Source organism: Notamacropus eugenii, chromosome 5, assembly GCF_028372415.1.
Source record: "Notamacropus eugenii isolate mMacEug1 chromosome 5, mMacEug1.pri_v2, whole genome shotgun sequence".
Taxonomy (NCBI): domain Eukaryota; kingdom Metazoa; phylum Chordata; class Mammalia; order Diprotodontia; family Macropodidae; genus Notamacropus; species Notamacropus eugenii.
Window position 1 is genome coordinate 117,487,082 of NC_092876.1, and position 25,391 is coordinate 117,512,472.

The 25,391-nt window shown below is 37.9% G+C and overlaps 1 protein-coding gene across 12 annotated transcripts in view; it reads left to right on the forward strand.

Moving 5' to 3' along the window:
• DLG2 (discs large MAGUK scaffold protein 2) overlaps window positions 1–25,391 on the forward strand; it is a 1,590,913-nt gene that overhangs the window by 574,445 nt on the left and 991,077 nt on the right. For all 12 annotated transcript variants that reach the window (XM_072610680.1, XM_072610682.1, XM_072610692.1 and 9 more), the window contains one exon: window positions 21,892–21,945. In XM_072610680.1, coding sequence (XP_072466781.1) covers window positions 21,892–21,945 — 54 coding nt within the window. The remainder of the gene's footprint in view (window positions 1–21,891; window positions 21,946–25,391) is intronic.

Genomic DNA, 25,391 nt, shown 5'->3' on the forward strand with positions numbered 1-25,391 from the left:
AATTAAATATTTAATGATTGGTAATAGCACTTTGCACACTTTCCACTTACACAGCACTTTAAGGTTTGCTAGGAGCTTTACATGGATTATCTCAACTGGTGCTCCCAACCATCCTGTGAAATAAATGCTGTTATTATCCCTATCTTACAGATGAGAAAACTGAGGCCTAGAGGAGTTACCAGCATTGCATAACTAGTAAGTGTTGGAACTGTATTCAAACTCCAGTCTTCTGGATTCCAAGCCTGACAATCTTTCCCTGCACCACATAGCCTTTGGGAGAAGTAGTATATTTATCCTCCCTGGAAACTTTCAAGCAAAGACTGGAGGGATTATACAGGGATTTCTAGATCAGATTGTGTGAGATGACCTCTGATATTTTTTGAGGTCCTAGGGAATACATGATGACTAACAGGAAATGCATCATGGATGGTTTCTTAGGAAAGGTGTCCTTTGAATCAGACTTTAAAGAATTAGAATTTAATAGACAAATGGAAGATATTTCAAGGAAAGGAAATATTCTCCCTGCCCACACATGATAGACTTGAGAGAAGCAGCATTGTATAAAGCATACAGCAGTGAACTTGTAGCAGGAAGACCTGGATTCATATCCTGACTTAGACATACAACAGTTGTGTGATGCTAGGGAAATATCTCAAACTCTCTGACTTAAGTTTCCTTATCTGTAAAATTTGGGGGATTGGGAGGGTACAGTTGATAGGGTACAGGCCTTAGATACTTGCTAGCTTTGTGACCCTGGGCAACTCACTTAACCCCGTTTACTTCAGTTTTCTCATCTGTAAAATGAACTGGAGAAGGAAATGGCAAACCACTCCAGTATCTTTGCCAAGAAAATCCCAAATGGTATCACAGAGAGTCAGACACAACTGAAACTACTGAACAGCAAAAGCAAAAAACTGTGCGGAAGGAAAGTGGACTATGTGATCCCTTGTAGTTCTGAATCTATGATCTTAATTAATGTTGGAATGAAGTCAGGGGCCAGCAACCCTGAGTTGTTTCAGTATTTCTGAAATCTCTGGGCAACCGTTACATGACAATGAGGAAGTGATCCCAGATGCACAAAGTATATTCTGAAAACCAACCTTTGAAACTGTAGCATCTCTTCCCCAGATGCTGCCTCAAATCTTCAAATCTAGAGCTTGAACGGGTGCCAAGCTTAGGTCAGCTCTAAATAGGATTTGTAAGTGATGAGTTTCAGTCAGTCCTAGTTTACAATGTACTCATCCAGTGTGTGTTGTACTTCTGGAATCTAAATATTACCCTAACTCATCATCCTCAATCATAATCAATTCAGTACTCTGGTTTAGAGTTCTCACCTCTCATAAATTGTCCTCCACTAAAGTTTGCTTCTGATGCTTCATTGGAGGGTAGAGCTAATCTTGGGTTCTCTAGGGCTATGTAGGCAGAATATAGTGACATGGTCCATTGTGGTGAGTATAGGAACAGAGGATCTGAATTCAGAATCTGTTTCTATCACTTATTACCTGCATGAACTAAGGCAAATCTTATCTCTGGGCTTCAGGAGTTTTTCTTCTTCTTATATAGAAAGGTGTTAGACCAGGTTACCTTTAAGTTATATTTTGTGATCCTATGAGCCTAAGATAGGGTATGCCCTACCAATTTGGAAAGACTTGGATGACATATGCTCAGTGTTGAACTATGTGTCTCTTCTAAGGACCAGTCTAGATTAATGTGGACAGAATCTGCAGGAATATGACTTGCATTTTTTAAAAAGTATCCCTCTATTAATTAAAATACCAGATTATTCAAAGTTAAGGAGTTAAATATGGCTGTAATTCCAACACAATTCCTTCTGGAGGGAAAAAAAGAGGAAGCTATGAATGGACTTTCTATTAGAAAAGCATACAAGTATCACTTAATCTATAGAGTTGTTAGCTACACTGTGAAAATCACCATGGAAGCTGTTGGAATAATTATTTTGCACAGTGCTATGGTATTAACTTATAAAGAACACTGGCAAAAGAGATGCAGCTTTGTGGTTTTGAAGAAAGGAGAATCGCTTTTCTTTTTTTGTTGAAGGAAAAAAGCATTCATCTGTTAATTTCTTAAACAACCAATCTTTTTAAAAGGCATTCTTATTTTAATCTTTTGTACACAAAACTATCTTGTTCTGCCCAATATCTTTAAAAAACTTATTGATTTTTTGGGGGATCCTTTGTTTGGTTGGTTATTTATACTAGTCATTTCCTAATGAGCACAGTGTCTGACACATACCAAATGTTTATTAATTAACTGATTGATTCTCATCACTTTCCCCATTCCAGAAACCATCCCTCCTAATGAAGAAAAACAGTACTAGATTTAGGCCAGCATCTTACATCATACACCACAATAATTTCATGACCTGAATATTTAAGGTCACATCGTTAAACACACACACACACACACACACACACACACACACGCACACACATGCACACACATGGAGAAAGCAAGATAATGACATTTTATAAATGGGGCTAGTCAAGAGATCTTAAGCAAATCAGGACAGGCAATAGTGCAAAAGAAAAAGATTGTTACATAAAATTTAAAAGATTTTGCATAAACCAGGATAAAGAAGGAAAACTGCTAACAATTGAGGAAAATATAATTGCATAAAAAATGAATCTGATATTATACATACACACATAACATGTATACGAGAGAGACAGAGAGGGATGAGGAGAGGAGAAGGAAGTAAGAGAGAAAAAGAAAGAGTGGGAAGGAAAAAAGAGAGTGAGCCATTCCTTCCAGTTGACAAAAGATATGAAACAAAAAGATTTCAAAAGAATTACAATAATGTAAATGATTGCTACAAATAATTAATAATAAGAGAAATGGAAGAATTAACCTCTATGAGCTTTCATCTCACAAGCAGCAATGTAACAAAGATGATGAAAAAGGGAATAATCAATGTCACTGGAGTCACAGAAGCTCCTTGTCTTTTTTGTGTCATAGACCCCTTCAGCAACCCGGTGAAATTTGTGGACCCATTCTTGGACTAAATATTTTTAAATTCATAAAATACATAGGATTATAAAGGAAATAAATCATATTGAAATACAATTTTCTTTTTTTTAAGTTCCTTTAGATTATGTTATGAATTCCTGGTCTAAAAGTGTTTGAAAATATTTTATTCTCCCAAATTGCTTCTATCTACTCTTTGCCTTTTCTTTTTTTTTTACCAAAATTCACAGCCATCTCTGAATCAAGGAATTTCATCTGTTTATTTCTTTACATTTTCTTAATGTTTTATTGATGTCTTTCATTTTTATACCAAAGTCATTTCCTGATATATTATTCCCCTGCTTTCTACAAACATACCATTAAATATTTTTTGTGTCAGAGAAACAAGTTAGGTGATATTAACTTGTGGAGACTGACAGTATATGCAACATTTTCCCCCTCTTCCCTCGTCCCATTCTATTATTTTTGTAGTTTGGTATACTTCCAGTGAGAAAAGACCTTCTATCTTTGTGAAACAGCATCTGCTCCTCAACTTGAGGTCTTAAAGAATTGCCTAGGATACGCAGAGGTTAAATGAGTTGACTAGAATCATGAATTAGATAGATAGATAGATAGATAGATAGATAGATAGATAGATAGATAGATAGATAGATGGATGGATGGATGGATGGATGGATGGATGGATGGATGGATGGATGGATGGATGGATAAATAGATAGATAGATAGATGGATGGATAGATGAATGGATACATATGTATATGCATATACAGATACATATCTGTATCTGTCTATCTAGCTGTCTGCCTATCTATCTGTCAATCTATCTATCTATCTGTCTGTCTGTCTGTCTGTCTGTCTGTCTGTCTCTCTAATCAGTGGTGGGATCTGAATGTACATTTTCTCAATGCCAAAGCTAGTTCTCTATTTACTACTCCAAGTTGACTCTCCATAGAATATCATCCACCCATCATCCACTATATCTCAACTATGAGGAAAAGAAGTGTGTTCATCAGCTACTCTATGAGACTGAGATTAGTCATTATAATTAATCATAGTTTGTCTATGTTTTAGTAAATTTATATTATTTAATCCTTGTGTATTTTTCTCCTAATTCTTCAATCTTCACTCTGTATCAGACCATGCAGAATTTCCTATTTATCATTTTCTTCTCAATTCCTCAAATTTCGTTGCTTCCTACAAGAAACAACATTGCATTACATCCATATACCAGAATTTATTCATCCATTTCTAAATTGATGGGCACCTTCTTTCTAGTGTTGTTTTGTTTTGCTTTTGTTACCATAAGATGCACTATGTTGGAATGTATAGGACTCTCTTTTTCTCACCTCCATAGCCAGGAGTGAGATCATTGGGTAAATGAGTGAGGACAGCTTTCTGACCTCTCATGATTCCAAATGATTTTCAAGGTCAGTTAGACAATTTCACACTTCGACCAAGAATGTATAATGGTGTCTGTCTTTTCTTGGCCTTTCCAATGCTTAGATCTTTTATTATTATTATTGCCAATGTATGTACGAGGTGAAACCTTAGAACTGTCTTAATTTGCATATGTTTTTGTATCTGCCTGTTTTCCCTTTTTTTATCCTCATTCATTTGGGTAGTTTGCCTCTCTGTTGACTGCCGGTGTCATAATTACTGTATGAATGCATCTGGAGCCTGCAGAAAACGGGACACCAGGTGCAGAATTGGAAATTTGTTTAATGGCGTTGCTCATTGAGAAACGCTTGTGTTGAATCATCAGAATCTGGTGATGGTGCGGATATACTTTACTGAAGAGTGGGTAAATTCCTCCCACCTGCAACTGCAGGATCTGGCTTAAAATATTTTTGAGGCAAAGGAGAAAAAAAGAGATAGTTTTTCACAGCTAACAACAATCTTTCAACTTATAAAGCAAGCTCTTAAAATCTGACACTGTTTCATGCAGAAATATTCTACACTGTAAACTTCATTTAAAGATTAGTGCCTCTGGTATATTCTTGGTGAGGTCTAGTCCTGAGATTTCTGCACTAGCTTATGTAACAAAATTTAGTTCACTTGTTCTAAGATCTGTGACTTTTATTGGCATAAGTGTACCATCCACAGTTGCAAATTGTTCTCTGCTCCTGTTCTCTGCCTCTGATGGAAAGTTTCAAAAAAAAAAAAAATCACCTAGTGAACAGCCATTGAATGAAAAGCTTCTATGAACATATCTTTCTAGGCTCATTCTTATGAGGAATGTACTGTTAATCACTAGACCTGTACTGGAAGCTCCCAGTCACTACTGCCTTCAATTTACCTCCCCAAATTGCCTTATATTATACATAGTGGGTATATATTTATGATACTTACATATTTATGTAAATGAATATATGCATGAAATACGCATGTTCATGTATATACTTGTATATATACATGTATACGTCTGTGTGTTTGTGTGGGCACACAAACATATACATGTACATATATACATATGTGTATGTATGTGAGTGTATATACATATGTGCATATGCATATTCATATATCTATAGATCTAGATCTAAAATCTTTAAGTGAGAGCTACAGTGTTATAGTGGATAGAAAACAAGCTTCAGAATCAAGAGGACCTGGTTTCTGAGACATACAAACCATGTGACCCTGAGCAAATCATTTTCATTACCTCAGGAAACTCTCTAATAAAGTGTTATAAAACGGGTGCACGCTTACTTTGTTAGAGGGAATTGGCTCACCTGGAAGTTCCCTTTTTCATGTCATCACAGGTCAGGTCCCTACCCACTATGTGTTAGTGAAGCAAATAAGGATAAGATCTATCGCTGTACCAGATCTTTCAAAACAAAACAGAGGAAGGAAGGAAACATGCATTTATGAACTGCCTACTATGTGCCAAACTCTGCACTGAACATTTTACAAATATGATTTTGTTTGATTTTCACAGTAACCCTGGGATGTAGGTGCTATCACTATCTATTTTACTGAGGCACACAGGGGTTAAGTGACTTGCCTAAGTCACACAGCTAGTGAATGTCTGAGGCTATATTTGAATTTGTCTTCTTGATTCTAGACCCAGAGCTCTGTGCATTGCATCATCTAGCTGCCAAAAAAAAAAAAAAAAAGCTCTAGATTATAATCTTGGCGCTTCTTCCTCTTGTATAATATGTAAATTCCTCCTACTTGCAACTGAAAAAAAAATCATGGCTGTGTGACCTTGGGTAATTTACATCTAAAATCCAATTTCCTCATTGGTTTTCCTGCCACGTAACAAAGATATTTAACTAACCACCACAACTCTCCTAATGTTTAACTGCTTCCAGAACAGGGCCTCTGCTTCATTTCTGTTGTCCACAGCAACGGGGACATCTTGGTTGTTTAGGGGTTAAACAGGAAAAATCATAACCCACTCCTCCTGGAGTCATGCCAGCTCAACTTTCTCTCTCCAATCTTTTTCTTTCTGATCTAATCCTGACAGAGGCAGCTTGGTATAGTGGAAATAACACTTCTCTAGGAGACAAAAAGCCTAAATTCAAATTTCTAGCTCTGCTCTTAACTGATTGTGGAAATTTTGAGGGATTCACTTTTTCTCTATGACTTTGGTTCCTTAATCTGTAAAATGGGTATAATAATATTTGCAGTGCTTCCTTCAGTGGGCTATTGGGAAGAACATGTATACACATGAGAGGATGTGTGTGGATTGTGTTGTAACTATAGAAAACTACAATATAAATGCGGACTTCAATTAGATTTGAAGTTTTCTGTATCCAGGACCTGTGTTTGATTTGTCTCTGTACCCTCTACCTCAATCATTAACTCTTAGTACTTAATAAATATTTGTTGAAATTTGAAGTGATGTTAAATGAGATCCCTGGTGACACACACCTACTTCAAAGCTGGGCTATTAGGCAGAACTAGATTTTCCAAGCTCCTTGACTATGACCCAGAATGATTTTTTAAAAAAAAAGTTGTTTAAAATGAGGACAAATTTCAGTAATTAGGAGGCTGTGTTCTAGTCTGAGATCCTAGGTAGGGAGAAAAAGAAGCATCTGAATGATGGTGCTGTCTCAACAATCCAAAATCACACAGGTCCTTTATTTTAGGAGATTTCTTTTGCCATAGAGATCAGGGTAAAGAAGAAACAATGAAAGTGCAAAGTCAATAGGATACAAAGAGATTCAATGGATATGATTTCCAAATTCCACAGAAGAATTTGAAAAACTCATTCAACAAACACCAACCAGCTCTTATACACAGATCTCTAATATTCTAAGTACTATGGGAGATTCTAAAACTAATAATAGTCAGAATGTTATAGTAACAAGAGCACTGGACTTGTAGTCTCTCAAAGTAAGAGATAAGATTTTTTTTTGTAAGTGATGTGATTAGAATATAAATTTCCTTCCCTGTCCAAATGAAGAAGGATGGCTTAATGTGATGAGTGCTGGAACTGGAGTCAGACGATCAGGATTTGAGGCTCACATTTGTCAGTATCACTGTGAACTTGACAAGTCTCCCTGTCACATCCTTGATTTCTGAGGGGTTTAGGGGTCAGAAGAGATGTTGTGGAAAGTATATTGGAATTCAGTGAACTAGGGTTAAGGTCCTGGCTCTGACACTTACAATTTCTGTGACCTTGGGCAAGTCAATTAACCTCTATAGAATCTAGGTAGCCCAGGTTCCTCTCCCCAATCCCTTCTCTCAGCTTTGAAACCAACACAGATGAGGTTTACCTCATCTTTAAAATTTATAGGTTGGATTAACAATCTTAAAGTGCCCTTTCAGCTCTAGAGCTTTGATACTGTGACTGAGCAGACTGAACTGAGTGAAAAGGGTAGTTTTTGTTGAGAAGCAGGATCTGTCATTGAGATAGAAAAATAGTGTAGGAATAATAGCTAGCTTTTATATCTGACTTTAAGCTCTGCAAAACACTTTACAAATATTCTCTCATTTGATCCTTACAATAATCCTAGGTGGGAAGTGACGTTATTATCCCCACTTACCAAAAGAAACCAAAAGTTGCAGACCGTAGTTACAGACACTGGACCTTAGGTATCTAAGGCTCGATTTGAATTCAGTCTAGCAGACTCCAGATCCAAGGCACTATCCATCACTTTACCTAGTTTCTTTCAGGATTCTAAAACCAAATGTAATATTAAAAATAACCTTACACTTTACAGAGAAGTCTACATCTGTTTCACATATTATTTTATCATCCTTCTGAATTCTTAGAAGGTTAACAGGCAAATCACGTTGTCTTGTTTGACAATTGTGTATGTGTTTGGGGAAAGGCAGAAAGATTTGCCTGGATATTTCAAATTTCTTTGTAAAAAATTGGAAGGATTTCAGAATTCGGTGATAAGATTTGACCAGCTTTTATATTCAGAACAGTGGTATCCCAGGCACGGTTGGATATAATAATGATTCATTAATAACATTAATAAAAACCAGAATGGTAGAGTAATAGCAATAAAAGCTCTAGATTTGTAATTGAGACCGTGATTAGACTTCCAGCTTGGCCAGTAGATAATTATAATCCATATACCAACTCTTCAGATATTTGAAGACAAATTTCCTAATCTTTTTATCCCATCTTATCTTCTCTTCAACAAATATCTGTAGGTCCTTTATTCAGTCCCCATATGTTAAAGTTTTATGTTCTTTCACTCTCCTGGTCAACTTTCTATGGATGAGTGAATTCCATCTTGCGTGTTTCCTTCCTATAACATAATACCTAAAATAAAACTCAGGACTTTGGCTATGATCTCACAAGGACAGGCCATGACCTTATTCTGGTCTCTCTGCTTCTGTTCTATGCCTCATTCTGGATTCTATGCTTCTATTAATGGAGTCTAAGGTCACATGAAATCAAAAGTATGTGGGACTAGGAGGCAAAATGGGTTAAAATTCCATCTCTGCCACTGTCTTCCAGGGTGATCCTGAGCAACTTCCTCTCACTGGTTCTTAGTGTATTCCTTTATAAAATGAAGGTGTAAGACTAAATGTTCTCTAAAAGCCCTTCCACTCCCTGATTCAATCTTACATTAATCCGCCTTCTGGTTTTTTTCTCCCTTATCCCCATATACTTAAATCATTCATTCATCAGTTCACCTTCTGTTTGGTGTTCCTTCACAATACAGAAGTCCTTTCCACATCATTACAATTTACCTTTCAGAGGAGTAGTAAACAAACTTTTTTTCTTCAGTTTTAATCCTTGAAATCTCTGCATTGACACTGAACATCTCCTCATCCTAGACACTCTCTTTTTCCTGGGTTTTTGTGATACTGCTCTCCTGGCTTTCCTCCTACCTGTCTGACCTTTCATTCTCAGGCTCCTTTGCTGGATCAACCTCTGTGTTCTAGTTCCTATGTGTACATGTCCACAGTACTCAGGCCTAGAACCTCTTCTGTCTCTCTACGCTTATACTCATCAATTCATAAAACATCAGCTAACACTTGAATTTATATATCCCATAGGTATTACTATCTCAGCATGTAAAAAGCAGAAATCACTATATTTTCCCAAAACCCACCCATCTTTCAAAGTCTCCTATTTCTGTCTTAGGCTTTATCTTTCTTCCAGTTGCCCATGTTTATAATCTTAGAATTATCCTTGATTCTTCATTTTTCCTCATCTCTCATGAAATTAGTTTCCAAGTTTTCCTGATTTTATCTCTTCAGTATCTCTCCTGTCCATCCTCTTCTTTTCATACTGGACTAATCCATTGATACCTCTTACCTGCAGTATTGCAGTGGCTCACAAATTGGTCATCCTACCTCCCTCCTCTCTCTTTTCCAATAATACACATAACTTCCAAAATGTTATGCCTAAAAGGTAGATCTGAGCACAGAATTCTCTTGCTCAATAATTTTCAGTGGTTTCCTACTGACTCCAATAAAAACAACCATTTTTGTGTGGTGTTTAAAGCCCTGTGTAACTGAACTCCAACTTGTCTTTACATATTTATTTTACATTAGCTCCCCATCCTTATGCCTTTTATGTTTCAGCCAGATCTAATTGCTGTTCTCCATCCACAATATTCCATCTCCCACTAAGATGTCCCTCATGTCTGCAGTACTCTCCTCACTGCTACCACCTCTTGGAAGCATCCCTAGCTCCCTCCAATATTCATGCACAATGTCATCTCCTTCCTGAGGCTTTTCTGATCTACCCAGTTGGTTTTGCTTTTCTCTACCAACCCCAAATTATTTTACCTATATTTTATATTGAGTTAGTGCTGCACATATTGTCTCCTCCTTCCCACCCCACCCCCCAGTAGAACTTAAGCTTCTAGATGGCAAGAAATATTTTGGTTTCGAGTTGCGTATCAACACCAGACACAATGCCAGTGAGATTAAAGCATTTAATAAAAGCTTGTTGAATTAAATTGAGTCACTACATGCAATGAAATAAAGTTATTCAAATGTGATAGTACTTGTAAATGTGCTTAACACAAAGCCTTGCCTCAAGTAGGCATTTAATATATGCTTATTCCTTTCCTATTAAATTTACTGCATTCATTAATTAGAATAAGATTCCTAGGTAACCTGAAAACCCTAAGTTGGGCAAAAACAATTGTTCTCAGGTGCATCTTGCTTCATGAAACTATCCTCTAACATACCCATTTACTGCCTCAGGTGTTAGCATTTTCTCTCTCTCCTCAAAACATCTTATACTTTTCTTATTGCATGCCTGAAATGTCTTGCGGTAAAATGTAAGCAGCTTGAGGGCAGGGACTATTTTTTTTTCTATTTCTTCCAAACACTTAGCATAATATTTGTACATGCAATAGGTACTTAATAAATGTTTTCATTGACGTCTATTTGTGGTGGACAGGAACCAACTATTTTAAGTACTCAAATGGAAAGATCTAGAATTTACTTTAATTTTTCCATCTCTCAGTGAAAATATTATTGTAGTGAAGGACCCTCAGGTTGAACAGAAAGGGGTCAGAAGCTCACATCTGGAAACAGAACCCTAGAATTTTGGAGGTAGAAGGTACCTTAGGAGTTATTTACTGTAGGTTCTAGCTGAAGCAGAGATTCTCTCTACAACATCCTGAAAAGTAAGTTTCCAGCCTCTGACTGAACATTTAGATTGCCATGACACACTGTCCTTTCCCAGGCAGCCTTTTGCATTGCTTGACACTTCTAGTGTTTAGCAAGTTCTCCATGTTTCACTGAATCTCCCACTTTGAAACCCGCTGACACTAAATTCCTTCAGTCTGGAACCATGCAGAGAATAATCTAATCCCTCTTTTATGTATCAATCCTTCAAAGAGAAGATATTGTCTTCCCTTCCTCAGGCTTATCAGGCACATTTCTTGTTGACTTATGAATAATTTCAAGTTGCCAGCCTGCATGAAGTAAAGGTATGCAAAATCTTTCATTGTTAAAATCTTCCTGGCAGGAAGAATCTCCAGCCAAATACTGAGTTAGTAATTTCCTCCATCTGCTCTTTTTTTTTTCTTCCTGTTTTGCCCAGGGCTCTCTTCCCTTTCATTCTGTTGCTTCCTCTTTTTTTGTCCCTGATCTTCTGGTTACCCCATTTTCACACATCCCACAGTGGAGCTTGCCAGAAGGCTCTCAGTCCATTACAAATAGAAGGAGCTGCTTCCAGCTGGGCTCCTTCTGTATTTTTTTTAAAGAAACCAATGCTCTGAACATCTGGAATGGCAGACAGGCATGGCACCATGGGGACCAAAACCAAAAGAAAAATTCTCCCCTGAAGTGTGTGATAGCATCTGCTGCAAATTTAAAAACAAGTATGGACATCCCTTCGTGGATAGGGAATGAATGAATGAATGGGTCACATTTTCTAGTGTCTCTGAGTACCTTCCTCTAAGGACAGGAACCAGAAGCAAATCTGGGTAATAGAGTTCAGGTAGGCAAAACTAGGCTCAATCTAACAGCTTACTTTCAACACTGTTTGCTCCCCTGACTAGTACATATGTTGTGTGAGAGCTCAGTAGCAGCAAGAAACAAGACTCAGACTAATGTTAAAATCTGCAGCATGACCCCTCAAAAAGCCCTCAAGTCAGTGAGACTGAATGATGACACAGGAAGGAGATCCCCAGACCAAAGTTTGCAGGTGCCAACATTCTGCATATCCCAGCATCCTTGGACCCTTCTCTCTCTGACAACATTCTTTAAATGATCTATTCATACCAAGTGCTGTACTTTCTACCCTTTGGCCTAAATCCACTTCCTAGTCGGGGTACCCATCAAAGTGGTTACCACAATAACAACATCCTTACTCTCTGACACCCCAAAATTCTGCTGCAAAGATACTGGAGTAATCAAATCCTCCCACATTAATTGATCCCATACCAGGGGCAGTAATGGTGAGAATTCACCATGTCTCTGGATATAATATCCTCCAAGACCTAAAAGTGTCTCAGAGTCAATATTTCTACTAGGATAGTACAGTTGTAAGTGACACTTTCATCTTCCATCTCTGTAGCTTTGCCCAGGCTGTCAGCCTTGCCTCACTACGTTCTCATCTCTAGCTCTTTGAATCCCTAACTTCCTTCAGATTACAACATAATCATTCAACAAATCCACACACACACATATATAAGTATATAACATATTTGTTACCATGTACCAGACCACGTGCTAAGCACTGGGAATACAAAGAATGGCAAAGGCATAGTTCCTGTCCTCAGAGATCATAAATTCTAATGAGGAAGACAACAAATGAATATATTAATATATATGAATCTGAAGTGAATAAATACATATATACAAGGTAGTTAAATATAAGACAGTTTGAGAAAAAGGACACTAAGCTTTGGGGGATTGAGTCTTCGTGTCTATCCAATTGTCTCTCTGACTATAGAGCTAACATTTGTTCCAAACTATTCCAGTACCTATAACAAAAGTAAACTCCTAAAAATCAAAGGCCAATGGCTATTTATTTTCTCATCTTACTTTTTCCTTGATCATACAGTTTTTAACTAGACCTGAGTTAAAGGAAGCCAGGGAAACCAATAGGTAGAAAAGAAGAGACAAGGACCATTTAACATATGTATACTTTTCTGATTCCTCCCAGTTGCCAGTTCATACCCCAAGTCCCCAAACAACTTGTCTTTATTTTTCATATTGGTTGTTGTTCTTCGTTCTCGAAGAGGACCAAAATGACATCACCATGATAAAGTGAAATTTCAGCGTGTCACACTGTGGCTGATCAGATCAATATGAGCTTGGAATGCTCTATCACAGGCTGGGGTACAGATAGTCCATGTGAGTATTTGGGGTGGATATTCCAAATTTACACATCCTACATTTACTTTGTGCCATCTCAATTCTGCTTTGCTCATAGAGCACAGCACCCTTTCTGATGTAGGCATGCCGTACTGAGTGGTCCTGTGCCAGTGTCTCTCATGTTGCATAGTCAAATCCAAAGTTCTTGAGAGAGACCTTGAGAATGTCCTTGTATCATTTCTTCTGGCCACCATGTGATCACCTGCCTCATGCGATTCTCCATAAAATAGTCTTTTTGTCAAGCGTACATTTTGCATTCAAACAACACGTCCAGCTCATCAGCCAGCTCAAGCATAGTTTGAAAGCTTGGCAGTTCAGTTCGAGCAAGCACTTCAGTGTCTGGTACCTTATCCTGCCAGGTGATCTTCAGAATCTTCCTGAAACAGTTCAAATGGAAGCAATTCAGTTTCCTGGCATGGCCCTGGTAGACTGTCTATGACAGTCATACAACATATGACATACAACAACGAGGTCGGCAGAATGGTTCTGTAGACCTTCAGTTTGGTAGTCAGTCTGATATCTCTTCTCTCCTAAACTTTTCTTCGGAGTCTCCCAAACATATGTATGTAAAGGTTACATCCCAAATTAGAATGCGAGTTCTTTGAGGATACGTAATATTTCCTTTTTTTTCTCTTTCACTAGCACCCTAGAGAGTGCCTGGCACATATTAGTTGGTTAATAAATGTTTGTGGATGGATTTTCTCATTACTTCAAAGGTCTTGCTTTAATTATTCTGGGCATTACCTCCATTGATGTATGAAAAAAAAAAACAAACCATCATTCCGTGCCTCCGTACATAGATGATCTCTGCCAGAGTTTCTTTTGAGAGAGCTTTAGATTGTTGTAAGAAATTCATTGAAGTAGGAGAGCTTGAAGCTGAAAGGCCAGCACCTGATCAGGTATGAAGAATAATAAGGAGGCTAATGATCTCAACCCAGCACCATAATGCCTCTAACCAATCCATGGTGACAATGTGCAGTTACTCTTCTTACCCTATACGGACCCATATGTATGGTTAGAGACCAAGTCTGCCATTGATGTCAACTAGCTCTCCTGGAAACCCACTGTGAAAAAGTGAAGTTTATCAAAATGAATTTTCTTATACTGAACATAGACTTTCCTCTTTATACATCACAATAATAGTCTCTATACTGCCTTCTGTATCTTCATGGGAACAACTCTAATCCATCTTCCATCAAACAGATCTTGAGAAAATAATTATCATTCTCTCTCAATTTTCTCTCATGAAACACTTATTAGTATGAATGTTAGGTTATAAAGTTACCAAAAAGAAATTACATTCTGGATGCTCTTAATTTAGCAAACATTAAGTACTAACTGTATGCCAGGTATTATGTCAAGCATCAGTACTCCAAGAAGAAAATAGCCCCTGCCCTCAGGAAGCTTGTATTTGACTGAGGAATAGGAAGGAGAGAGGCCAGCTATAAACATATAAGTACATACAAAGTAAATGCAGAAACAGTATAAACTAATTTCAGAAGCACTATTAATGATGAGTTAGGGATTCCAAAAGTCTGGAAGGGAAAAGGAACAAGCATTTATTAAGCACCTACTATGTGCTAGATACTCTGCTAAGTGCTTCACAAATTTGATCCCCACAACAACCCTGGAAGGATGCAATTGCTACTAATATCCCCATTTTAGAGTTGAAGAAACTGAGGCAGACATGTTGGCTAGTCCAATGTCAGCTTGTAAGTAAAATTTGAATTCAGGTCTTCATGACTCCAGTCTCAGCTCTCTGTCCAATGCATCACATATCTGCCTTTAAAAGGGATGAAATTAGCTATAGAACAAAGCTAATTCCTCCTTAACAAATTCTCATATGATGTGGTTTTAAGAATTCTCAAAATCAAATCCTTCTTCTCTTCTGTATATATTCCATTTTCTCAGAGCCATGCTGAAAAGTTGGTGTCCTAAATCAGACGTAATACTCTAGATAAAATCTATCCAAGATTTTCATGAATGCAGCATAAAATTGCTATTTTACACTAGTGATACCTGGTGAACCCAGACCTCCTGGGTCATATTGCATTGGGACTGTTGAATTTTAAATTTAAATGCAAACCTTTATATTTATCCCTCTTGAATTTCCATGCATTAGTTTAGGCAACTTGTTCCAATCTTGTTTTATTTCTGAGTCCTGATTTTTGTCAACTAGTGGGTTAACTCTCCCTCCCTCCCAACCTCAGTGGCATCCATAAACTTAATCCATTAATAATTATAATGACAAATAGGTCAAACAAAACAAGACCAAGGATGGAGTTGCTTCTGGCTCCTATGCCAAGGTTTACCAAGGATATGTGTGTATATGTGAGATATACATATATGCATGTATGTATATGTATATACACATACCTATATTGATAGTATAAATAAATTTGTGGTTTGATATATGTGTATGTACAGATTATTTTATATACTATATACTGTATGTATGTATGAATATTTTTATGTATCAGCATGATATGTGTACATATGTATTTCATATAAAAGGGTAGCTTGGTGGTGCAGTGGATAGAGCACTGGATCTGGAGTCAGGAAAACCTGAGTTCAAAGCTGGCCTCACACACTTCCCCACTGCATGACCCTGGGCAAGTCACTTAACCCTGTTTGCCTCAGCTTTCTCATCTATAAAATGAGCTGGAGAAGGAAATGACAAACCACTCCAGTATCTTTGCCAAGAAAACCCCAAATGAGACCACAAAGAATCAGACACTACTGAAATGACTGAACAGCAATAATAATTTCATGTATATGCAATATATATATACATGTATATGCACATATTTATGTCTGTATGTATACCCCTTTGTGTATGAGAGACTTGGGGATGCTTGCATTTGCAAAGACATATCCTGTATAGGTTCTTGCAAATTGCAACATATTGATATAAATAGATAACGTAGCTCTTACTATATGTTTTTCTGCATTTTTAGTGAATTGTCTTCCTCTTTCTGTGTCCTCAGCAGACCATGCAGGAAATATGTAGTCTAGTCCATTGTGGGTATCAGTTTTGGAAGGGATATAGATAAGAGAGACTATGCCTAGAAAAGGATAACCAAGAATGGAAAAATACTGGAGACCATGGAGTTAGAATGGTGTGTATGTAGCCTAAAGAAATTTTATGGGTGACTGTCTTCATATACTTAAAGGGCAATCACTGGAGGAAGGATTATACTTCTGCCTCTTCCTAGAGGGGGCAGCAGTGGGCAAAAGCTACTAAGACACCCATTTAAGCTCAATGCAAGGAAAATTGATCAACACTGGAGCTGTTCACAATGGAATGTGCTGCTTTTAGAAGGAGTGGGCTTATTTTTCTTTAAAAATCATCAAGCAAAGGCTGTACAACCACTTGTTGGAAATGTGCAAATATTTTGTGGGGGAGGGCACATTATTGAATCAGGGAGGGGTTGGTTTCAGTGGCCTCTGAAAATACTTCACAACTCTGAGATTCTGTGATTCTCTAAAGGACTCTGCATCTGAAGCTATCTCTTTAGAACCCTATTATATGAATGCTGGTAAAACATTCTACATCATCCCTTACAATCCCTCATTTTGAAGTGGGAAATGAAGACTGAAGGGGAGAAGTGATTTGGTCAAGGCTACTCAGATTATATTAATAAATTGTAAGACCAGGAGAAACTGCACGTGTTTACTCCATGTCAAATATTCTTTCCACTACACATTTCACTACATGTGTGTGTGAGTGTGTGAAAGAGAAAAGGAAAAAAAGAGGGAAGGAGGGAGAATGTGAGGGAAAGAAAAGAAGAAGATATAGACATTGCTGCTCATTGTCAGGAAAAAGAGATTCTCCACTCTTGCTTCTCACCTTGACCTTTGTTATGGGCTAGATCAGTGATGCCAAACTCAAAAAAAAGGGGGTCCACTAATCCATACATGAGGATCTCTCCTGGCTACCTGATAACTTAATTTTAAATTGTAGTATTAAGTATGTTTTATTGTACAGCTATTTCTTTTTTTGTTAAAGATTTCCCAATCACATTTTAATCTGGTTCTCCAGAATGTTGCAGTCAGCAAGACTTTGACATCTCTAGATGTGATGATCTTCTATCATCCATTTCTGCATATTTTTGTGCATTATTTGTACATCCTTCTTGTCCTCTAGTTCATAAATTCCATGAATTGAAGAATCCACAGGAAGAGAGAACAAAGTAAAATAAAGGGGAAATAAACAAGTCAGGAGATTATGGAAGCACTGGATGCTAAATTGAGAAAGGACCCCAGAGATCATCTAGCCAAGCCCACCCATCCTGCACAGAGGACATTGCATTCTCCACACCCTTCCTCAAACTTCTTGCTGGATGACCACCTCCTTAAGGGGATGGATTATTTTCTTTTAATCTTTGCAGCTCCAGAACAGGGTGACCCATGGAGTTGTCTCTTAATAAATGTCTCTTGAACAAAAGTGGGTTTTGTTTTGCCAGGTCCTAACTTGTTCACTGTGCAGAGCTGCAGCTCTCTAGCATATTGAGGATGAAGATGACAATGAGGATATAGGTAGCATTTTCATAGCACTTTCAGAATTTCAAGAGTTGTTACTGTGGTTTCTATTTTGGGAGTGTAGGCACTTTCCTAATTATGTAGATGCTTCCTCTTCCTTTCTCTGTGTATGAGACTTGGGCACTTGTAAGGGATAGAATATGTCCCATAGAGATTGTCTTGAAAACCACAAGTCCTAGATTTAGGGGCAGAACAACTAGCACACTGTGTACTATAGAAAGTGCACTTTACACTCTGGTTTGAAAAAAATACATGTTCTCCTGATTTTGTCCAGGCTTACAGCTCCCATATGGGTAATGTATAACTTTCTATAAATAGCCTCAATATTACCTACAATCTAACTTCAGTTTTTTTCCACTTAATTTTAACTTTATTGCAGCCAGGGTCAGGCCCCTTGTACTTCTGCAAAGTGTAGCCTCCCTGCTTGGTTTTTGATTAATGTTATTCTTTAGACTCTATACATCTTCCATCCCCTTTTAGAGGAAGCTTCCATTCATGTATTACTATTGTTACTGGTTGTATGTATCAAGCTTCTAAAAATCTCCTCATTTTATTTTGTGTATATTTTGTGCAGCAGAGGTAGTAAGATATAGTGCATAGAGAACCAGCCTTGGAGTCAGGAAGACCTGAGTTCAAGTTCAGTTTTTGACACATGTTGGCTATATGACTGAATAACTCATTTAATTTTCCAGTGTCTCAGACAACTCTGTAGAACTTGTCATCCAGAGTTCCTATTCTTATCTCGTCCAAATACACATGCATGTGTCCATATACACATGCACATACACAGATATCTAAATAAAATGGTATAAATAAATGTAGATACAATATCATAGAACTGGCCCAGAGAGACAGAAAATGCATATAAATATGTATAGATGAATGAACATATGTTTATACCTTTTTGGAGGCAGTGGTCATTTCTTTTTTTGGCCTTTATACCTCCAGTGTATTGTCTCACAAATAGTTAATAAATGTTTATCAACTGACGGGTTATATGAGCATTTATAGAACACTATGCTGGCACTTTGAACAATTTCTTTTCTCTTCCTGTAAAGACTTTACAATCTCAGTGCAGAGACAGAACCTGTTCTTAGGGAAAAGATTTCTAGAAAAGACATATAACTTTAGACTATGTCATTCTACATCAAAGTACAATAGCAGTTCAAAGGAAAATGGTCCCTGGTGTAGGCTGGAGTCATCAGGGGAGGTTTCTTCAAGGTGGTGGAACTTCTGCTGAGACTGGAAGGATTTAGAAAAGAAAAGATAGAGAAGAAAGAGTATTCAATGTGGAAGTAAGACCATGTAGAAAGGCATAAAAGTGGAAATAAATGGAGGAAGCAGAAAGTGGCCAGACTACCCAGCTAGAGCAGAGGAGGCATTCAGAGAGAGTGAAAACCAAGATGTATTGGCATATTGGTACCAGACTAAATAACACCAGCAGCCATTTATTAAGTAAGGAAAAAATTGTGCTAGGTTGCAAGGAGGATAAATACAACATTTAGATAGGACATAGTACTTACTCTTGTTGAATTTACAGTCTAGGAGGCTTTGACAGTCAGAAAGAAGAATCTGGCTTTGGTTTGTAGAAAATAGGAAGCCATGGTGGGTTTTTGAGCAAGAGAGTCTTGTGATAAGAAAGATGTTTCTGAAAAATAAATCTTTTAGAAACCTCTTTCCAATCTCCCTGAAAAATCTATTACTCACTGATGAAATTTATTCTCTTTAAGTTGCCCAAGAATTCTGCTGTTCCCTTCTCTGTCCTTTTATTCTCTGCCCCCTGGGAGCCTTAGAAGTCCCTGTTGGTGGAAGTACAGCATGTCACATCTTTTGTTTATCTACAATTAGCTACCCACTGTAGATCATTAGCATGGCAAACCAAGTTGAAAATACTTTCAGGAACATAAAATAAATGCTAATTTTCCACACCTTTGGCTGAAGTATGAACTTTTGCTGCGGTGTATACATTAAGGGGTAGAAGATCAGAAGTTTGAGGCTAGAAGAAAAGTTGGAGATGACAATAAAATCTAACTACCACATTTGTACGGTTGAGCAAACTGAAGACTAGGGAGATTAAGTAACTGGCTGATGGGCACACAGCTGGTATCACACAGAGGCAATGTTCATAGTAGGAAGAGATTTCATTGAGTTCCTTTAATTTATCATCCTTCTTTTATAACTCAGGAAAGTGAGACCAGAAGACTTACCTTAAGGAACAATTCTGAGTGCAAACCCAAGTCTTCACTCGAATTCATAGGCTACTACCTTGTTACTTTTGGTTCTTGTTAACATGTACAGGAAAGGTTTTAATTCCAAAGAGCTCAGTTAATGCTCTGTCCCCAAAGTTATGTCCTTGCCAGTCATTCTGTGATTTATATAACATTCCCAGTAAGTCAAAAGGATAGACAATTTTCTTTATCTAAATGAAATCTACAACTTGGATAGGAGATTGGAGATCCATAGGGATAAGAGGTGCCCCTCCCCAATAAAAATTCTAGAAATGAGAAAGTTCTGTCTACTCAATATTCATGAAACTAGATTTGTCTGTGCAAATGGAGATTACCATCTTGTACTTTTTAATGACTTTGCTTATAGCCCTTCTGTATCAGCTTTGCTCAGGTTCTATATTACCTTTCATGGGAGATGCGAAATGAAGAAATGCATAGCATGTCTAACATTCTTTTAGATCATGTTAGATTGATTTTTTAATATCCTACAGAGGCAGAAGCAGCATGGCCCAGTGACTAAAGGGTCAGTCTTGGAGCCAGAAAGACTTGGATCATGTACTGTTTGTGACATACACTAGCTGTACCACTCAGGGCAATTCATTTAACATATCACTCACCCCAGGCAAACTGTTAAGACTGTTAAGTTACAGACAATGTCAACAAAGAGAAATGAAAAGGCACCTCCCTCACTTGCTCTGCAAAAGTCAGAAACTATAGGTGTGAAATATTGCATATTATATCAGACTTTTTCACTCTGTTGGTTAGTTTTGTTGAAGTATTTCCCCTTCTTTGGTGTTTTTAATTATAAAAGTTGATTCTCTGGCAGGGGATGCAAATACACTGAAAAATGTGAGTGACGTAAAAACAAAATATATCCATGAAATAAAATTATTATGCCAGATGTGGTGGTACACATTTATTGTCTCTGATACAGGAGAGTCTAAGGCTGGTAGATTGCTTAAGCAATCCTGAGTCCCTGGAGTAGGAGTGAAACTATCTGGTGTCTGTACTAGGTCTGGCACCAATCTGCTGAGCCACCATTGTTGGGGGAACTGGGGGAGTGAGAGAAGGCAGTCTAAGGAGGAGCCAGAGTTTCAGTGCTGATCAGCAGTAGCGTCAGGCCACGAGAGACTGGATGGTGAGAAATGGGGCTCCAGTAGCCAGAAAGGGGAAAATAGTTACAGAAGAGTTCCACATACCTACCAGTGAAGGAAGTTGTCACACGAGAAGCGCTGCCATATATGTGTGTGTATATATATGAGGGAATGAGAGAGAGAGAGAGAGAGAGAGAGAGAGAGAGAGAGAGAGAGAGAGAGAGAGAGAGAGAGAGAGAGAGAGAGAGAGAAGGAGAGAGAGGAGTTGTATACATATCAGGTACAAAAAGAACAGGTGCAAAGATGGGCTCTGCACCTTTGGCATATGCTAAAGCTCAAGCCGTTGAGGATTGAATTAGGTAAAGATGTCATCAAACAAAACGATCCATTAAGTTACTCATGAAAACATTTCTTGTTAAGTACACATCCCTTAAAGGGCAGCAGTACCAGAACTAAAGACAAGTTTGGTAAATGTCAGACATGGTTTAATTGTGCCAATTTCCTTTTCGTTTGCATTTTCTGCTGCAAAGCAGTTATTGTTAGGGGGAAAATTGTCCAAAATGTTATCTCTTATTCAAATTCCCAGAATGGCTCTTTTCCAGTACAGCACAAATCTCAGAGGATGTGATAGTACTCTGAAGAAGTTAGGGGAAATTCGCAGGAGAGTACTATTTCTCACTCTCATGGTAATTTATTTTAAATGTGGTAGGAAAGAAATGTGAGCAACCTGGCCTTTGTTTGGAGTAGAAGATTCAGTATTTTAAGTGTTTTCTTTTTCCCCCTTTTTTAGGCCAGCCCTGCTCCTATTATTGTCAACACAGATACTTTGGATACCATTCCTTATGTGAGTATATTTTTTTTTCTTGATTTCCTTTCAAAAATTACAGAATAAACTAATCATTTAACTTTGTGTGTATGTGTGCATCTGTGTTCTGTTTTATCCAATAGTTAATCTCATAAGATGTTTCCTAAAATTAATTCTGGCTTTGTCTTTTAATATTTGCTGAATCCATGGTTATGTATGCAAATATTTCCTGCTCTTTGAATGTTTCTGAAACCGAAGGGAATTGCACATTGAAGGGAGAGAATATGAAAATGCCTCCACTGAAAACATACCCATTGCTCCATTCATTGCACCTAGGTTTTTCCCTTAAGATAACTTATAATGGAATTTTGAAAGATGGAAATGAGAATGGGCTGCCTTAGAGACGTGTATGACCACATTGGTGACAATGTGGAACAGAGAGGTAGTGTTATATATATGGAAAAGAGCTCGCAGGTCAGTTTAACTGGAACATAATCTGTGAAGGAAATAAGGGATTAGGAAGTAAAACTGTGAGGGTACATGTATCCCAATTATGAACGGCTTTAAATACCAGCCTGGGGACTGTGTGCATTCTCCTACCAACAGTAGGAAGCCACTGAAGATATTTAAGTAGGGAAGTGACATGGTCTCAACTGCATTTTAGTAATGCCAGTTTGTCAGCTATAGGGGGGGGATGGATTGGGTAAAAGAGAAACCAGAAGCAGAAACTCTGAGATTGTACTTTATGATCAAAATTTCTTGCCCTGCTAGCTCTCCCACTACCTCCTTATTTCTGAAGTTGCTAAACCTCATAATGACCTTTTACCATTTTATCATTCTCTGTTCTCCAGAAACATCATCGCTGTTCTAGCTTCAGTTCTCTCAGTCCGTATTCTTAGCCCTATTGTCAGCCATTTCAGCAAGGGTCTGATCTCTACACTAGAATCTCATGCCTCCTTGTCCTGACTTTCCATCCTTTCTACTGTGCTGCCTCCTAATACAAGGGAACTAGGTGGCACAGTGAATAGGGGACCAGGCCTGAAGTCAGGAGGAATCATCTTTCCTAGTTCAAATCTGTTTTCAGACACATACTCTCTATGTGACTGTAGGCAAGTCACTTACTCCTGTTTGCCTCAGTTTCCTCACCTGTAAAATGAACAGTTAAAGGAAATAGTAAACCCTTCCAGTATCTTTGCCAAGAAAGCATCAAATGGGGTCATAAAGAGTCAGACACAACTGAAATGAATGAATAACTCCCTAATATTCTCCTAATGAGTATTTTTTACACAGAGGCCTGAACCCTCCACTTACGTATAAATCCAACCTTGTCACTACCTTCCTTCAAAACCTTTAGTGGCTATTCATTGTTTTTATATCAAATGAGAACTCCTTCGCTTGGAATATAAGGTACTTCATGATCTCTCTTCAACCAGCCTTTACAGACTCGTTTCACATTATTCTCCTTCAAACACTCTATGATTCCACCATGTGGATTGCCAGTTGAGACTTCTCCCTGCTTTCTCCTCCCTTCCTTGTATTCACATAGACAAGGTGTCCCTTGTGCTAGGAAAACTGTCCTTCTACATGTCCCTCTGTTGAAATGCTTCAGGGATTAGTCCATTCACCTGCTTTTCCATGAAACTTTCCCTGTTTTCCTCCAGAGAAATGTGATTTCTTCCACTCTACTTTCCTTACATTGTTCTTGATCTCCTCTTTGCCCCATCCCATGCTCTCTTATACCACAGAAATTCGTTCATCTCTCGTATGTCAACCTTTTATTCCTTCATAAAGTTATAAATACCTAGAGGACAGGGAGTGGGGCTTTGTCTTTAGTTTAGCCAGCACCGAGTGCAAAGCCTTGTGTATCTTCAGTGCTTTTGCAAACGTATTGAATTGTTCAGTAGATGGACATAGTACTGTATTCTATAAGATCCAAGGAAGAACATATAAAGATCTTAGCTTACTTGATGAGGGAACACTGAGAAGGAGAATTATTCCTAGTAAAAATTTCACCCCTAATCTCTGTTTCAGTGGTAAATTGTACCACTAAGTATTAATTCAGCTACTGTATATTCAACAACTGCTATTCAGCTACTATAAAAACTATAGTAAACAAAAGATATCTTATAATATCCCAAGCAGAGTCATCCTTTATTCTCTCCCCTTTCTTTTCTCTATTTTTTCTTCCTTCTCTCTCTCATTCTTTTTGCCTTTTCCTCTTCCTACACTCTTCCTCTTTTTCCCCTTGTCTCACTCTCTTTCCTTTTTTCTTCTTCCCTCTTTTCCCCTTCCTTCTCTATCCTCTCCTTTCCCTGTTTTTCTCCCTTCTCTGTCTCTGTCTCGTTCTCTGTCTCTGTCTCTCTCTGCCTCTCTCTGTCTCTGTCTCTCTGTCTCTCTGTCTCTCTCTGTCTCTCTCTCTCTCTCTCTCTCTCTCTCTCTCTCTCTCCCTCTCTCTCCCTCCCTCTTTCTGCCTCCCTCCCTCTCTCCCTTCTTCCCCCTTTTACATTTTAATGTTTTCTCTTTCTCCTATATTTTATTCTCCTCCCCCATTCTCCCTCCCTATCCTTTCTTCTCTCCTATACTTTCCCAGTATCTCATGTCTATTTCTTTTTTTACATCTTTTTCTCTTTCCCTTTCTACTTAGGAAAGAAGGTGCCCACATACACTAATATGGCTTTGCATAATAGAAAACATCTCACAAGTCCCTGACCCCTTTAGGTAAAGGGCAAGCCAATATGTCCTAAATCCTTCTTGTCCCAATTACTAGGCATACCTTAGTAAAGTCAGTGAATCTTGTTCTGCTGATGGAGAAATATAGAGCAGAAAGATAATTCTTTGAGCAGAAACTTAACTTTTGAGCATGATCCATTTAGACCCCTAATTTCTCGGGTGCCAGGCTCACATTTCTGAACACAAAATGCCACCAGAATTAAGGGAAATTCTCCAGGCCTTGTTAGCCTGAGACTTGAGCTCATCACCTACTCAGAAGAAATATTTTTTAAAAAATCATGCTGTCTAGCTCTTCTTCCAGAGAGCTGACATTTAGGGAAGACCAAATATTAAAAGGTCTTTTAAAGCGGTTCTTTTTTTTCCTTATGTTTTCTTATATTTCATAAAAATCTGGTACCTGTACTTGAATTCTTTGGTTTTATTAAAATTGGAAATAAAATATTAAGATTCTTCCCATGAACCTACAGAAATGCAGAATATAGTTTATAAGAGTTTTAGCTGTTCTTCAACTCATCTGTATATAGTAGGCTCTATATACTCAGAAATTTTATACTTCACTGGATTCAAGGTCTTTGGTTTATATTCAATAAGTGACAAGTCTGTGATGTAGAGGATGGTATCCTGGATTAGAGTAAGGAAAGCGTAGGTTCAAATCCTGCCTATGACACTTAGCTTTGAGATCAAGGACAAATCGTTCAACCTCTGGGCTTTATTTTCTGGTATGTAAAATGAAAATAATGATGATGACCACTTGC